The sequence below is a fragment of the Chroicocephalus ridibundus genome, chromosome 2 (genome assembly GCF_963924245.1).
Source record: "Chroicocephalus ridibundus chromosome 2, bChrRid1.1, whole genome shotgun sequence".
Taxonomy (NCBI): domain Eukaryota; kingdom Metazoa; phylum Chordata; class Aves; order Charadriiformes; family Laridae; genus Chroicocephalus; species Chroicocephalus ridibundus.
Window position 1 is genome coordinate 88,392,335 of NC_086285.1, and position 18,186 is coordinate 88,410,520.

The following is an 18,186-nucleotide window of genomic DNA, read 5'->3' on the forward strand; positions in this document are numbered from 1 at the left end:
AATGCTGCACTAGTAAATGCTCTACCCTCTCAGTCATTCCATTTTACTTTTCACATCAAATATGTTAACTTGCCTTTAAACCAATGCAGAGGCCCTCCTGAACTTTTTATACATGTGCTTTTTATATACTATTTTTAGCTTTACTTACACTTCCAGTTACTATTATGTTTCAGGGTCAAGAAGAACCACATGAGGAAAATCAAATTTTAAAGAGACAGATAGGCAAGGTCATAATCTATAACAAATATTTTTTTTTCCTTTTTTAATATAGTCATCCACCTACCTGATGTGCTCGTTCACCTACCTACCTTTCAAAGGAAGCTTTACAAGTATTTAATCTTTTCTTTTTCACCAGACGTTAATCCACTAGTGCAAATGACGATGCACGCTTATCAGTTACCAATATACTGCTTTATTTCTTGGTAGCAAATTAAGGCTTTATAGTGAGATTTGTACAGTACAGGCCAATTTAAACATTAGAAACCTTAAAAACCATGTAGCACTATTCACTCAATTTAGCATAGCCAGAAAAGTAGCTTTTTTTTTTTTTTTAATAAACAGTTAAACGTTACTAATGAGGCCTTATATTTCATGAGTGCAAATGGCTCAAAATCCCACCATCCTCAGGAACGGGCTTAACATCCTCTGGGCCATTTTGAGATAAAGGATAAACAGAGAGTATAGCTGGCTTGGGTAAAATATACTGTACTACTTGTTGGAGAAGAAATCTCTAATTTTAAAACTACAGAAAGGAAAACCAAAGCGATATTAACTGGCCAAAGGATGGTACCACCCCCTATTAGTCACTGACCAGTAATAGTAGCAATGACAAATTAATTTTCCATGTCCCTCTTTGCTTTAGTACAATCTGATTTATAAATCAGAGCTGATGACATCCTGTATGTTAAGAGGAACATACATAAGTTACAGGACTTTTTGCAGCAGCAGGACAAGTTCCCTCTGCAGGGACATGCCCAAACCATTGCTTTTTTGTAATTTGAGAGAGCACTGCTAAAAGTATTTCCTCAGCAGTTATGTATTTTTCTCGAGCGTATGGATTTTCACTTCATATCAATGATTTTATTAGTGTTGTCTGGAGATGATGGAACTACTGCTTATGAAAACCAGACACGGTGCTTCCCTTATGTTCTCTACCGAGACATTTATAGCGTTTGAGCTGAATGTATGAATTCACCTGTCAGTCAGGCGCAGGGGGGCTGCCTGAAAATATCATCGCCCCTAATGTGTCTGGCTTTCAGATCTGAGCATTACATGTGAAAACGCAGAGAAACGGCTGCCAGAAAACTGTGAAGAGAGTAACCATGGAATGACCACACGCTCTGGGGAAGGAGGCAATGAGATGGGGGAACCACCAAACCACTCTTGCTCTTGCATGACCAAGAGTGACCATGAGAGTACAAGGGGCTCCCGGTGTCGCAGGGCAACACTGGCGTTTTAATTCCTTGTTGAACAGCAGCTGTTTCTCCAGCCAAAGGGAACACACACAGACAAGGTTTCACAAAACCTAAACCTAATGTGAATAACACTCTAAACCCCTCTGTTCCCAGGGGTGTTATCTAACATCAGGCTAACATCTTTGAAGTCTCAAGATCAGCCGTCTACCCTTTGAACTGGAAGGCCACAGAGAAGGGTTTGGTTTCTACGTGTATTAAGGCACATATTGGATTTACCTCAATGCACGTGCCTGGTTTGCTCAGGGAGTGTCAACTGCAATGGTGACACGGCTGCTGAAGACATACAGTGAAGGAACAAAGACAGACTTTCTGGTGACAGCAGCGCAGCACAGCATTTGGGACTGCCCTGCGCAAGCTGCTCCACAATGCTTGAGAGAGTCCCTGGTGTACTACAGTGCTATGTCAGCTTGTTGCAGAATTACAGCAGCTTCTCAGGCTGATTTGTTGGCTTTTCCCTTTGCCAGGCCACCGATATCTCACCTGTTTTCCTTCACTCGGGTGAATACGTCACTGCTTATCAGACCCAGAAGTCCCTATCTGCTACCAGAGAGTGGTACAACACATGCAGGAGAGAGCACATTTAGAAATGAAGGCAAGTAGTGATGATGCACGAGTGACCCGGAGGTGGGCTTTCCAGGAGAATCCATGCATGGGCACAATCTCCAGATTCACTCAGCAGAGTGCGTGGCAATGGCCAGCAGATCTTGTTCTGCATCAATCAAGTATGTTTAAGGACATTACCCAGTATTTCCTGAGGGATTATAATGGACGACTACCAAAGAGAAACTACTTGGAGACAAGGGGATGCTTTATCAGCCGTCTTGGAAGAAGTTGGGGAACACAGACACATATTGCATAGTCAGCTTCATGAGCACAGCTGGAATTCAGATGTATTTGACACAGCTTAGTAGCGTTTCCAAAGGAGGGATTATGTGCTATTTCCTTTGGAGGTAGCTACTGTAGCCTGGGACAAGATCACGGCTGTTAGGGAAATGGCGTCCCACTAGGGATGCTGAGCACTCATTGCTTTTGCATTAAGGCAGCCTCTCCATGGAGACCCACCGCACCTTAAAAAGTGATCATACAAAAAGCAAACAAAATAGTCCTCTAGAACCTCCCCCCTCACCCACAACATACAAGAAAAGCTGACTCCCGTGAGCTATAGAAAAGACAGCATTACTGAATATGGGAGTGTGTGTTTATACAACAGTGTTTTTAATACTGCATTGTAACGACAGGTGGGGGTGTCCTTTCAGAAGAAGGCAGGGTTGGTGTGCTCTATAATACAGCGCTTGCAATGTCGTTTAACAAATCGCAGAGCATCCACAGAGACATCGCAGTCCTGCACATTCAACATCTGCAGGTCAAAACAGTTGGCAGCTACAATCTGCAGGCCCTGCCCAGTGATGCTCTCACATGATTTCAGGCTCAGGCGCTTCAGGTTGAAGCAGTTGAGGGCTAGAAACTCCAGGCCGGTGTCTGAGACCAGAGGGCACTTGCCAATATCTAGCGATTTGAGTTTTGTGCAATTTTTGGCGAGGTACTCCACACCGTGGTCCGTGATGCCCTCGCAGCCCCGCGCGTTGAGGTAGCGCAGCTTGCTGCAGTATTTGGCAATGTAACGGATGCCCACGTCTGTGATCCGGCCGCAGTGAGCGATGCTAAGGTATCGGAGGCGCGACTCCAGTTTGGCAATCTCCCGCATGCCGAAGTCACTGACAAACCGACAGTCGCTCACGCTCAGTTCCTTAATGGACGTGCAGTAAATCATCAGGTAGCGGAGACCCTCGTCGGTGATGCGGACGCAGCGGCGCAGGTACAGGTGGGTCAGTTGAGTGCAGTGAGCGGCGATGGTGTGCAGTCCTTCATCCTCCAGGACGAAGCAGTCTGTCATGTCCAAGTAGCGAATGGAGATTTGTTTCCCGTGTAAGGGAGACAGCTTGATGGAGGCTTCGCGAGTCAAACTGATGCATGTTACTTTGGAGCAGCCTAAGTGGAAAAACACAGCAAATTTAAGCAAGCAGTAAAAACAGATCACATGGCAAGACCAGGAAGGTGGGCATGAAATTGCATGCTGGATGTCATGAAGATATCTTCACGTTGCAAGAGCAGAATCATCCTAACTAGCCTGGGTTTTCTGCGATGTGTCTCCACACCAGAGGAAATAACAAAATCTGTTATTTCATAGTGAGTTTGCTTTGGGATTTTGAGCACCAGCAAAGCGACGGACCAATTTTGTTCACATCCCGAATGTAAAACGATGGTCCTAGGTTTACCTAGGGACAGTCTATGATCTGTTACTGCAACATAAACCCAGCAACAATTTGAAAAAATGATACTACATGACAACCAACACAGCTTTTTGATCAGAGGCAGTCTCATTGCTGACTGGCTGAGTTTGTAAAGCAACATCAGAGGCTCTTTCACCATCCAACCCCATTATAAAAAAGACAAACCCCACCCTCCCTCCAAAAAGCATTTGAGGAACAGATGTGAATCCAGCCCCAAGCCTACAATGTGGGAAGCATGTGAAACTATGGCAAGACTAAGTGCTTGCAGAAGGGTGGAGATTCGGGCATCGTAGGGAGAATGGGGAGAGTCAGCAGGAGCCAACAGACTGGTAAGGGCACGAGAGGACATGGACAAACGCAGAAAAGGACTGCTTCAAGCGAGAAAAGTCTGGCCATGAATGGAGGTAACTAGGTTAGAAGAGAAACACCAGACCTTGCAAGGAAAGATAAAGAGCTAGATTAAAGGGAAAAACACGCTCACGCACTTCCCCCATTTTTCACCTCCACTCTCTGCCTGGTGATGAATGAAAGCTTTTTTTGGAAAGTGGTGTTTCTGCTGCACTGCAAACTGGCAGTCTCAGGCTCCTGAAGGGAAATTCTTATCTGTGCCAAGTTCAGCTGGGCACATTGCATTAGCATAGCTAGAAACAGCTGGAAGGAAGAAGGCAGGGTCTACCTGTTAGTTATCAAGGCTCAACAGTTTTAGCCGTAAATGTCTACTCAGACAAATCCTGCAGCTTATGCCTAAAGACCTCCCCTCAGGTAGTGATAAAAGGAGCTTTTCTGTATTGCTGAAACACTGGCAAGGGGAGACGAGGAGACCCACGAAAAGCCAGAAAACTTAGGCTGATGACCTTAGAGCTCTGTGTATCAGAAATGCTGCCCAAATCCTGTAATCTGGAAGTAAAGAGCAGGAGAAAACTTGAATGACCCAAACCCATACCGCTTCATACAACAGGTTCTCATTCAGAGGCTTAGTGGAAGGTATGAATATGCTCCAGTTCTTAAAAACCAAAAGGAAAACCCTTGAGATAATCCAATGGTTTTATGCAAATGCTACAAGGAGCACGGGATATGGACTTGAAACAGTTTGCCACCTGAAATTAGATTTCTACAGTCATCATTTGAATCTGCAGCTAGATTTTTAATTTAAGCTTCAAATTTATTTGAACAGATGCAATTTTTACCACAGGCCTCACACAATGAAATGAGCAAATTGTCCACAGGTTATGCAGAAGCTCTGGGCCCTTGAAGCAAAGCACTTCGTTCAACAAACAACACCTTCTTAAAACTGAATGCTGCTATCTCCTCTTCAGACTGCATTGCAGATCCGGCTTTGTTATGGTGCAATCTTTGGAAATACGTTTGCCTTCAAATAAATACTACATACACGCTCAATAATGCAAAATGATTTTTCTAAAGGGAAGCAGTACAATGCTAATGGTGTAAAAATTTCACCTCTAATACGTTCCTTGAAGTAGGTGACACAAAATGCATCATAGAAGTCCCCATCCTTGAGCTGGGCTTTCCCAGAAGAAGCTGGCACCTAGGCAGCATTCTGCTGTGCCTGACGTAGCTCTGGCTATTGCATTTGTCTGAGAAGGTTGCTGGATTAAAGAATCAGTCTGGATATTTTACATGCTGACCAGAATTCAATTTTAAAATCTGTCTAAGTGAGAATGAAGAGTCAACAAGGCCGAGGAAAATGTTCGGTCTGCTGAGCATCCACGAAGGGGGAATGCTTCAATGACCGCAATTAGAAAGTGAATGGGTCAGAAGTCTCACAGCAGAGTTGGAGTCATTGTACATCAGTGTGTGATCACTGTTTTGACAACCTAAGCATCGTCTTGTCTAGTTACTTTGGCTGCACTGTAAAATATTTCATGGGAAGGGTATTTAAAATGGTCTCACCAGAAAAAAAGCTCACGTTGATATAGAACTGACTGATTTTTAGGCAAAATGACAGGTTCCTGGGTCTGTAACAATTTTGCTGTCCTAAATAATAAAAAATGTAAAAACAAAGCTCTTGTAGCAGGATTTTCCATAAAGTAAGTATAACTGATTTTTAAAAGAGAGGAGAAACTTCCAAACAGATTAAAAAAAAAAAAAGTTGGCTAGCATGTTAGATAATAACTTGCAGTCAAGCTCAACCAACTTCTAGAGATATCTCAGATCTGCCCACAAAGTGGATGCTGAGAGTGACAGAACTTACATTGTGGAAAACTCTGAAAGTTAATATGAATGTCTGGTTTTGACATTAAAGGTTTTGCTATGTTATTGCTGCCAAGTAGCCATCCAAGAGGGAGAGGGATTCAACTAGATGTACAACTGTGAACTGGGTTTTAATTAACTAGCTACAAGTATAGCGTTAGCCTCCAGCACATGTACCCAACTTTTCTTGCTCAGTATAAAACCAAACCAGTGAACCACTTCAGTCCTGTGAATTGCTTGTGGATGTAGGTGCAAGCCTTGTCCTCCTAACTACTTCTTGGACTTGATTACAGAAAAGATCTTCTCGTGTAAGAACTTAGCCCAGAATTTGTCCAAGGATCTAGAGCGCAGCCTCATTTCAGACAAGTCCAGGGAGAGTCTGTACAGCAATCAAAATTGCTGATTGAAACCTTATTCCTGGATTTTTTTTCATAAGACATTCAGATATGAAAATAAGTTGTGGGGGTTTTTTAATTCCTGGACTCCTCTGTCTTACCTTCTATTTAAACACCCAGTACCCAAAGGGCAATAAGAGAGGGCTGCGTAAGTACTCGTGGCACAGTCTGAGCCAGGGCTCAGCATATACTTCCAGCATTTGCCTTTGTACCACAGTGCAGACTGGTGAAAATCTGTGCCCCTGCCCTTTGAAGAGGAAGACTTACAGCTACGGATGTATGGACTGCTTTTCCTGTTTAGTTTGTAAGTCCGGGAATCACCCCTTCTGTTTGAGAAAATGGAGAGAGGAAAGAAAGCATGAGAGCAAGAAAATCCACTTCTACAGGAAACATCCACAGAAAAGGAACAAGGGGATGCTTTAAGAAACAATTTGAACCTGCCCAACATTTGCGCAACCAAGGCTTTCTCTTGTTCCAGTCCTTGAGCTGTTGTCCGCCGAATCAATTATACTTTGCCCTAAATCTATTTCCTCTTTTCACTTGCTGGAAGAATACTTGCTGGAAGTACATTTTCCTGGTGCTGTAAGATGCCCCTTCCCTGCTAATTCTGGAATTTGGTACTAAGTGGAGATGCCTCTTGGGTAAGACTCCAAGAGAAACGGTTCTTCACTGAAGACTGATGTGTTTACAGAGGGGGTGTCCTGCCCTCCCAGCAAGGAAGAAATGAATGGGACATAACTGGCAGGATTAAACTAGTTCCTGTGGATAATAGAGTTCTTTTAAAGGATGAGGTCTGCACTACACAAACAGCAGCCTCCATAGGAGCCAAATCATGTGAGGTGAATGCAATCCTTGGCACACATACTACGAAGGTGGATCAGACTCAGTCTTCGTTTGAGGTCTTTGCTGTGCTGTATTCAGCACTGTGGGCATTGCTACAATTGAGGTAGCTTCTAGCCCTAGCGTTCAATTTACTTACCAGATTAGCAGTTAGCATTCAATTTGCTTAGGTGGATTCGTTTCCCCTCCTTCCGCACATGCCACCAAGTACAGCATGGTGTGTGAAATACATGAATAAAGTTACTCAGAGGTGATCATTACACACCCTGACAAACTGCACAGCAACCCTTCAAAAAAAACAGGGTCCAAAAAAATGAAGTAAAAAACATTTTAATATATTTTATTTCAGCCAGACAGAAGGAGGGTAAAATGGAATCCTGCTTCTGAAACATCCTCCAAAACTACCCATGTCAGAACTAAAAAAGTGTGCTCAAAACAAGACCCGAGAGATCAATTATCCTCAATACATATGCAGGCACATGCAGCAAAGGCCAAGTCTGAACCAAAACACCCTGACTTCTGTGAATGTTCAAAACCAGGATTTTCCCTTGCCTGCTCCAAAAAGAAAGGATAACTTCAAAAAATGTGCGATTAAAAACAAAACAGATGAGCTCTTAGGGACAGACACCAGCTTCTAGGTTTGAAAGTAACAAGCTTGGGAAAACCATAAATGAAGACAGACCTGAAAAGGACATATTTCCAGACCCGGTGTCATCTTTTCATTTTCCCTGCTTTTGAAAAGTCACCTTTCGTCTGTATCAGTAGAAGCTGTAGACCAAAGCATGAAAAGGACCAAAGCCACATACAAGGAAAGTCCCCAAGTACACTCGGTGTGTCAGCTAACACACTGGTGTGCCAAGGCAGTTCACGCTCAGCTCAGTGATTTTACTTCTCCCGTTTCTCCAGGCCCAGGATACTCGAGCCACTCAACTCTTCATACCATCCTAGAGGATGTAGTAAGAAAAGCATAAATACACCTGGGATACAGGCAGCCTTCAAAGTGTTACATAGCTCTAGGTCCAAATCCCACAGGCATATACATTTTCTCCTGGTGTTGGAGATGCTTCAACCCGAATGTGTGGTTAGCAATACAGAGCTAATGTCAGCATGTACTGACAATAAGAAATTCATGTGCAAGGTCTTTGTGAATAGACTCCATGGGACAGGACTCCCATGGAGAAACCTTATCACCTCATGGTTTCAGACCGTAATCACAAAAAGTGAATAATGTTGATTTGTTGCTATTGGTTTTGATGCCATCCATGACTTTCTGCCATACTAAGAAATACTAGGTTAAAGATTGGATAAAACAGTTAAAAAAATAAAAGGCAAGAAAAAGAAACCAAATCAATGTACACCAGATAGGCAGCCTTGGAAAAATCAGTTTATCTAGGTACCAGTGACTCAACAGTATTGCGTCCTCTCCCCACTTTGTCCTGCTTGTTGTGTAGCCATCAGTGCCTCTGCAATGGCCAACCTGGTCCAGCTGATTAATATCAGCATTAGACTAATAACAAGGTGAGATCACAAAATAAGTATTCAACATCAAATTTACTTCAGTGCTTTACTTGGCTGCATCCTTTTAATTAAGCGCCAACCTGTTTGCAGAGAGGAAATTCTGTGTGGCTGATCTTGGGTAATGAGCAGGTCTGAGAAAAATTGTCTAAAACAATTTTGCTCATCTAAACAGCTGCAGTGACACATTGCAACCGGGTGAAATGAAAATCAGAAAGCCACTAAGCAAATACATACACTATTATAAAAAAAAAGAAAAAGAAAAAAAAAGAAAAAAAAAGAAAAAAAGAAAAAAAAAAGTCCAAGCTAGCTAAGTCTGGTTAAAATAGCAACGGAAATAGTTGATATTTATACCCAGACAAAAGCCTAGCCTGATTCTGAGCTCCTCCTCAAGTCACTCATAAGATTACAGAAATATATATACACATATATATATACATATATATATATCATCTACTTATAAATGAGATAGATATATATATATATAAAAGATAAAAAAATTTTTGCTCTAGTAACTAACCTTCACTATATGATATACCACTGACTGCAACGTGGTCCCTTGTAAGGGTGCTTTATGCAAAAATATCTAACTAGTCCTTGTGCTATTTGAATGGGCCATCTCTGCTAGCTTGCCTCCATCAGAAGAGGCCTGGCTGCTCAAGAGGTGCTGCTGGCATTTGGGGCATTGAGATTCTAGCAGTGCCTGTCTAACCAGTACTGTGTTAGGAGACTGGCATTCCTACTTCAAAAGACAACACAAAAAGGGAAATCACCTCCCCCCCTGGAGGGACTGCAGCCAAGGGTAAGGCCACATTGGAGCAAGGGACTGTGGCTGTGGGTAAGGCCATGCTGGAGGAGGCATATCTCTGAAGGCATTGTGACCCATGGAAAAGGCCATGCTGGAACAGATACACCTTAAAGCGATTATGGCTATGGATGAGTCTATGCCACAGCAGGTATACCCTACCCCTGATGAGACTATCTCTCATAGATAAGGCTCCACTTGGAGCAGCTACACCCCTAAGGGACTGCAGTCCGTGGATAAGTTCAAGCCAGAGCAGGGGCAAGGGGAGGAGTTCATCGCAATGTTAAACCCTATGGCCTGGTCCAAAGGGACCAGGGGTGGAGATTGTAATGGAAACACCTTTAAATTGTTGTAGCCCTGGTTTGAGTTGAATGTTATAGGAATTATTATAGCAGGAACCACCTGAACCAATGGAGGACAAGCCTTACAAGAAGCAGTGCAGTGCAGCAGTGACCCGACCTGAGCTGGCTTTGGTGACCAGTAACTCCACGCAACACACCACCTCTCCTCTCTTGAGTGACCGCCATAAAGAAGGAGCCCGAAGTCATGGACTAAATTAACTCAATTGAGATTTTGTGAGCATTTCTGGATATTTTGTGGACATTTTACAAGGGTTGTCCATAGACTAAGGGAACGATATCTGTGTATTATATCAAAGGATGGGAAGGGGGGTAGAGGTTAATGCAGATGTAGTGGATAGGGTAGACCTGAGCATGACGTAAATAGTATGAAATAAGGGGTGGAGAATGTGCTAGTTTTGGCTGGACTAGAGTTAATTTTCTTCATAGTAGCTAGTATGGGGCTATTTTTTGGATTTGTACTGAAAACAGTGTTGATAATACAGGGCTGTTTTCATTATTGCTGAGCAGTGCTGACACAGAGTCAAGGCTTTCTCTGCTTCTCGCACCACCCCACTAGTGAGTAGGTTGGGGGTGCAGAAGACATTGGGAGGGTACACAGCTGGGACAGCTGACCCCAACTGACCAAAGGGATATTACATACCACGTGACGTCATGCTCAGCAATAAAAATGCTGAGGGAAGAAGGAGAAAGGGGGGACATTCAGAGTTATGGCATTTGTTTTCCCAAGTAACCGTTACGTGTCATGGAGCCCTGCTTTCCTGAAGATGGCTGAACATCTACCTGCCCATGGGAAGTAGTGATTAAATCCTTGTTTTGCTTTGCTTGCGTGTGTGGCTTTTACTTTACCTATTAAATTGTCTTTATCTCAACCCATGAGTTTTCTCACTTTTACACTTCTGATTCTCTTCCTCGCTGTGGGGGAGGGAGCAAGCAGCTGTGTGGTGCTTAGTTGCTGGCTGGGGTTAAACCATGACAGGGACCAGGAGTCTGACAAGCATGAGGCTTCTAGACTCAGAGACACCCATATTTAAATATTTCCTGTTACCTGACACATCCAGGTGTTCCAGGTTTGGGCACAGTGACACGACATCAAAGACCGCCTCATTGGAGATATTGTAACAGCCAGACACCTCCAGCCTCCTCAGTTCTGGACAGCACTGGGCAATGGTGTAGAGTCCTCTGTCTGTGAGCCGCCTGCAGCCACTAACAATTACCGTCTCCAACATGAGACATACGTTGGGTGTATCCTGACAAAGCCTTCGGGTCAGCACTTTAAGAGCCCTGTCTACGTTGATTGTCTCGCCAGTCAGGCGAATAGTCCTCCAAAGTCGGGGGTCCCAGGCAAGGTTATACCAGCGGCGGCATACACGGGCGCAGCGGCACAGCTGGTTGGTGGGCAGGAAGGAGAATATCTGGATCATGGAGTGGTCAGGCAGCCGGTCTATGTTGGCCTGTTCCTTCTGGTGCTTGGACGCCAGCCGGATGAGAGGATGAGTGAGACGGGTTGGAGGTGGCGAATGGACCATGGCAACAGTTTCCCCAGTGACTGAGGATGAAGACGTCGACGACCCTCTGCCATTCTGGAAGCCAGGGGAATTCGGTGGAAATATTAATGCTGGACTGGGCGTGCTGAGCGTCCGCATGCTCAGGTCGGAGTCTGGAAAACAAAATGCACAATTTCAGTAAGTGGTGGGTGGATACAAAGCTCTCTCAGCAGCACAGCACCCTACTAGCCCTATAGCACAATAAGCTTCAGGGTTTGGGGCAGGTTAAGCAGTCATTTTTACCAGTGAGACTGAGGAAACACATATTCTAAAACCTATCTTAGATTATACTCTGTTCATCTATGCTAGCAAAGGAGGGATTATGGGTCTGAGCCCTGTAATGAAGAGGAGACAGCAGTGGAAGTCCAGGGATTTTAATTCTTTATAGTCTTGACTAAATACTGCAAGAAATGAGTACATTTGAGTTAGAGGCTTTTTCAACAGAGAGTAACCGCCAATAACTTTGGCACTACCTATGCAGCTGCGAGCTGTTAGGGGAGCAATACTGTGGTCCTTTGCCTCTCAAATCCTTCAGCTGTTCAGTGGGAGGCCAAAGAAGAGATCACAAGGCAAACACCACTTCATTCACTGGACCTGGGCAGATGGAAAAGCACAACCCCATACACTTATTTTCATTGTGTCATTAAAAAAGTTGATTTTTCATTCATGCAAACTGGAACTCAACAGTTTAACCAAGAGCCCAGTGACTAGTTCTTGAAGGGGGTTTGGCTGTCCCCATCATGCACACGTAGAAAGCGCTCCTTTCCAATGGACTAAAGTGAACTTCAGTTTGATTTGAAAAAACAGGCACAGAAAAGCAAGTGGTGAAGAAACAGCATGCCTGGAAACTGGTTACAGAGCTGTTGCACAACATTTACACAATCTTTTTGCTAGTGTTGTCACACTAGAAGCAGTCAACCTAAAAAAAACCCCCACAAACCAATTTGCTGCTTCTTTACCTTCTTTATTTCACATTACTGGCAAAAACCAGGCACAAAAATAGAGGGCCTCTGCTACTAAGAAAGGTTGCCTTTACTGTAAGATTATTTCAACTGTTTTCCCTCTGTACTGACATTGCTAGCTAGTCATTTCCACTCCTGCTCCCAGCTCTCCAATCAAATCAAGTAAAAGACTGGAAGACAACTAGGATATAATTTTGATAGACAAGCAAATGCCATGGGCAATACATTTGGAGACCCTGAGATATTTCAGCAGTACGTTTCACAAGATGCAATCAATGTATGAGAGATGAATGTTACCGCTGAGCACACTCTTTCCGTCTCCGACCTCTCAGTACCGATCTCAACAGAAATTCTTTATGAAGGAAAGTATCATCAAAAGATGAATACAAGAACCACAATTTAGTGCCCAGTAGAATAACAAATATCACAAATGGAGTAAGAACAGTGGTTGTAGAGAACCAAGCTTTCCTCCATGTCACACTTTCTGCTATCACTTCAGGGTTCAGACATTTCAGGGAAGGTGCAAAGCCATCTCCTTAAGTAACACTGACTCTACAGCTCTGTGACTGTGACAGCATAGATACAGACTAAGCAAGGTACAGTTGGAAATGCATTCAATAAATCTGGGTTTAGGCAGAGATTTTAAATTAATTTTAAATTCATTTAAATTAAATTTCAGATGAATTTGGTCAGTGTATTACATGTGAATTTCCCCATCAAGCTTTTACTCAGCCCAGCACGGACACGCTCTGATCTCACTAGCTACAACAGTAGCAACCGCAGGCCTCCATTTTCACAGCCTGTCTGCAAGGGAGAGAGGCACAACTATTTAGCTGAAGAACCCAAGACACAAAGTCCAGCAACTTGTCCAAGATCACCTAGTTCAGTTGAAAAGAGATCAAAATCATCATTTCACGCTGTGAAGGAAAAATCTACGCTACCCAGCTCTTTCCCGCTTTCTTTCTCTATCTTCTTTTACTTTCACAGAAGCTCAGTATTTCAGCGAGTGAAAAACATTTGCAGGGAAAACACTTTCTTCAAGACTACTAAGTCTATGCCATGGCTACGTGGATCTAACCCAAGGATTTGTGGATTTTTGAGCAAGAACCATATCTTAATGCAGAGTGGGTTTTGCAGACACTCTGCTCCCCTTCGAGACCTCCCAATCCCCCCCTGGCAGCTATTGCAAATAATTGCATCGAGGAGTGTTATTTGGAAAGCGTCTGATATACTCCAGTATTTTAAAAAAAATGAGATTTACAGCTGGAGAGAAATAAACCAAAACACCAGCAGCAGCCAGGCTCCTGCAGACAAGCACTGACTCTGCAGACCACTTAGGCAACAGTCCCCTAGATTAATTTTCGCAAGGATTTACCATATGTTTGACCTCCCTCACATTACCACCAAAACCAATGACAATGCCTGAAGTTAAACATGTGCAGAAGATGTGTCAGACTTGGAGCCTTTACTTTTTGCTCTTTTCTTGAGATTTTAAGACGATGCCTCTAATATAAAAGAACACACATTTTTTCAAGTGTTGGGTGTATCTTTCACTACTACATGTATTTGGCACTGTGAATTCCTCTCCGTTCCTTTTGCTTTTTCATTTGCTTTGGGCTTTTTGTTTGGTTGGTAGTTGTTGTTTGTTTGTTTTTCTACACAAACCAGCACAAAAAGGGAAAACAAAATGATATAAATAAAACCCACAGCACAAACACTTGTTTCTACACCACAAAATAGATGGAACTAAAATCAAAAGCAAACGGCTTTGTTTTTTAACATCTGCTATAAACAATTTTTAGTACTGTGTGAGTGCTTATCTCTTATAAAACAGTCTCCCAGCATATTTTGAAAACACAGATTTTTTTGTCAGTTATCGTTGAAAACACCTAAAAATGTCTGCATCCTTCTCTACTCTCCATTCCTGTGTAAGTACGGAAAGGGTTTAATTCTCTCCCCCCTTCCCTGGTGATCAAAACACCAAGCTAATATGGCTAATCTCCACTCCTTTTGGATCAAAAATGGCATTCCTTCATCACTCCTGGGCACACTGTGAATAACCAATACCTTAGACATTCTGCATGCGTAATGAATTACCAAAAGGTGTTTTTTAACTTAGACCTGGAGCTAAAAAAGGTTTGACCTTCTGTTTTATGGGTATGCTCCGTGCTTGCTTCGTGCTCTCTTAATTCTCTCGTTAGTATAGCAGTTCCAGATGTGCATGCTATATTTCCTTTACCTTCCATCCTGAAGGTGCGTCATGTGAAACTTGCTCCCTCCACCTTCGGGGCATGGACTTCCAGACAGACGCATACACATACATACGCGTGCACCCCGTCTCCCCACCGCAAAGTATTTTGGAAAAAGACTGTAGTGTTGTCATTAAGTTTCAACAAGAGGGTCGAGAGAGCATTGTTGGTCTGCTAAGCCCATAATGCAATATGCTCAGAGACAGGAATTTTGCTGGTAGCTGAGCTGAACTCTGTACAGAGGTATTCCTGCTTACTGTTCGTTGTACACCCCTAAGGGGGAAAGAAAAAAATAGCAGGTGAGTCCAGGAGCTTTTTGCCAGTAAAAACTTGGAAAGCTTTTTGCTAGCATTTAAAGCTTCAGCAAAACACTTGGTCTACTGTACATTTTCCAGACTTTTCAAGTATTGTTGGGAGGGGCTTCCTATAGCACTATCTGAACCTCTAAGGGCTTCCTTCAGATTTTGCTCTTCACCATTTACTGAGTGCTAGACAACAGTCTGAGTCAGTCTGAGACAGGGAAACTTAATGACAGTGTGACATTAATAAATGCAGCCCTGCACGTGCAAATGAACTTACTGATTGCAGTTCTCAATACACATCTTTCCACACATGTGCCCTATACAAGGGTTTATTTTCCTGAAAAAACCTAATTGTTTACAAGCCCGAAATGCAGCTTAACGTTTTGGTGACCTTAGTAAGTAAAAAACAAAGTACAAAGCAGCCCTGTGCTTCCCTCCCCACAACCTCTTTTGCCCCTCTCCCTCCCCAGTCACCAATCTTCTGTGAAAGATGCTTTTTATTAAAGCTTCGCTTGGGCTCTGAAAATTGTTTGTTGATGTAAGAGAATATTTCTTAACAATCTTTAAAGAAATCTCAAAAGATGCGTGCCAGAAACAGAACCATAAAAGCTGACACAGAGGGAGAAAATGCACTGGAGGGAGTTTTCTTATTCCATTAGGAATCTGGTTTATTTCAAAGGATTCCCCCCTTCCCCCCCCTTCCTGCTTGTTTCCCAATTAATACATACATCTGGGGAAAAAGAGCCTTTAAATATATATGATTTAAATCAAGATCTAGTGTCTGTTCCTTCTGGCATTGACAACAACATGCAGTCTCCGATTTCAGAACCAGAGAGAGAGAAGAATCTTGTATTTTCATTAGTCCAGCAACGCACTCTAACACGAGATACTTCATGTCCAGATCCCAGCGTGGACTTTTTAAGACTGAACCATTTTCCATGCTTAAAGCGCGACTCCATTCAACCACACCTTCCACTATGGTATTGTGGGCATCCCCTTTTTAAAGTGAATCCTGTACCAAGCTCCTCAAGTTAACAAAATTAAAATAAAAATTTTGGTAAATATCAGTCAAACTTCAGATTCTTATCTGACAACTGAACAGGATCCTTCGTGTTGATCCGCTGTCACCACCGAGGTTTTTAGCAGAATTAAGGCAAGAATTAAACGAGCACTGAAACCAGGCTCTGGAAAGTCTGTACAGCTGAGAAAAATAAAAAGAAACTGGCATTCTTGTCGAAACAGCAGATGCAAAATACTGTGTGCAAGAAGCATTTACACATAGTACAGAAACCTCACTTAGCATCTCTTCATCAATAACAGTGTTACATAGATATTACATATTTTCTAAGTGCAATGTGGGTATAGAATTCACATTTTTAGCACGATACAATCAACTTCGTGCATGCCAAGGAAGTACTGCTTTTACAGAGGCTGTGGAAAGTGGGAGCTTAATGGTTGTAGCAGCTACAGTCTATGGTGCAAAGGGGAACAGAAGCAGCTGACAGGCTTCTTCTACAGGGGGAACATTGTGGGCTGATTCAAGGAGAGACTTGTAAATTTGACGGACAGACGTCAAATATGGCTGTGTGCCCTTAGAGGACATTAGGAAGAGCAGTTAGCTAGGACAGCAGGCAGGGCCATTTGCTTTCTGAGGACCTGGGCATGGACAAAGTTCCAGAAGAAGTGATACCTACAAAAGAGCGTCCTCCACATCGCAGACATCCTCAGGCGTTTTGCTCTTGCTGTTACTCAACTGACCTTGGTTCCTCCCAGCTCCAGAAGGCTGGGAGGAGTCAGAGAGCCCGTGACAAAGAAGAGGCAACTGGAACAGAACTCATCGTGCTAACTTGTGCGGGGCAGCAGCAGTCAAGTATGCCAGAGGGAAAGGGTTGCTCGGCAGAGATACCTATGTGATTTTGCAGCCTTTTACAACCAAGAATGTACAGAATGAGAAATGGAGTTGGATGAGCTCTCTCGTCTCTCTCCAAGTACACCAAGTACACTTAAACCATCTCCGATGTGCATGTCTGCCCTGTTCTTAATTTCCAGGGACAGCTATTACTCAGCTCAGTGAGGTGCCTGTTCCAGTGTTGTCACCATATCAAGTTTCTAAGTTTTTCCTTTTACCCAATTCATACAAGAAGCTGTTTCTTGCCCCTCTCCTAGTGATTGTGAAGAATGAGAGGTCTCCACTCTTCCTGCAAGGATTTCTCACATGCATTTGCTCAAACTTCAGCCCTTTCTTCCAAGTCACATTACTAATATTCACAGTTTCTCCTAGTTTCTCCTATAGATTTTCTCCAACCTGCATGTATTTCTCTTAAAGCACTACACCCCAAACTAAGCACTGCACACTACCCCGCCTCACCAGCAGTGGCTACAGTGGAGTCCTTCCCACCTATATTTCATGGGAACTCCATTGCCAACCTTCCAGATTTCAACAGTCTCAGAAGGATGATGCATTCAGTATGTGATTCAGCATATTGCCCAGATTCCCACGTGCCATACAGCTGCCTAGTCATTTATTTTCTTCATCCATGTTTATATATCTATTCATCTTCCCCACACCTGTCTCCTTAGAGAGTAGTACGTTTTCTCTCTCCTTAATCTTCTACTTTTTCAAGAGCATTTTGAGTACTGAGCAACCTTCTCAAATTGCCCTCATTTTCAGTTTTCCAAATATACTGCAGGTCCGGTATCATAAATTTTAGCCCATTCCTCTGTATATTGGTAGTTTTATGTCTCTGTTCAATTCAAACAGACAGCTTCTGCAGAAGGATGCAAACATTTAGCAACCTGATAACAAATACCGTACGGTACAGCAGGGCAGATTGCTAAAGGGCCCTTCTTGAAGCACCATCATAATTGACAAATATCCAGTGGTAACTATGCAATATACTATACTCATCAGTGGCTGCCTTATGATGATTTCATTTAGTCTGTATTTCACCAGCTTGTTTCCAACACAGACATGCAAAAGTCTAAATAAACCTAAAATAGGTTACAGCTACTCTTTCCCTCTCACCAGACAATTTATTCTTATCAACACAGAAAATCAGATTGAAAACTTAAGAAGAGTAAGGTCAAGGGAACAAAAACACTTCTGCAAAGATGAAAACATTTCTTAGCCTGTGAGATCTTGTAGGTTGTTCAACTCTCTTTTTGAGAGCAAAGACCTGTGACAAAGCTCAATTTTTCAGTCTAAGAATGAGCAGCCTCAGAGCTCATGAAGTAA

The 18,186-nt window shown here is 43.0% G+C and overlaps 1 protein-coding gene across 2 annotated transcripts in view; it reads right to left on the reverse strand.

The window, feature by feature from the left end:
* Positions 1–413: 413 nt before the first annotated feature.
* FBXL7 (F-box and leucine rich repeat protein 7) overlaps positions 414–18,186 on the reverse strand; it is a 201,007-nt gene continuing 183,234 nt past the window's right edge. Inside the window, exons 1-3 of one of the 2 annotated variants that reach the window (XM_063326130.1) lie at positions 14,640–14,794; positions 10,940–11,551; positions 414–3,464 (exon numbers count right to left, since the gene is read on the reverse strand). In XM_063326130.1, coding sequence (XP_063182200.1) covers positions 2,728–3,464; positions 10,940–11,551; positions 14,640–14,646 — 1,356 coding nt within the window. In that variant the 5' untranslated portion in view covers positions 14,647–14,794 and the 3' untranslated portion in view covers positions 414–2,727. Of the gene's footprint in view, positions 3,465–10,939; positions 11,552–14,639; positions 14,795–18,186 lie in introns of those variants that run through there. The other variant, XM_063326128.1, reaches the window with a different exon arrangement.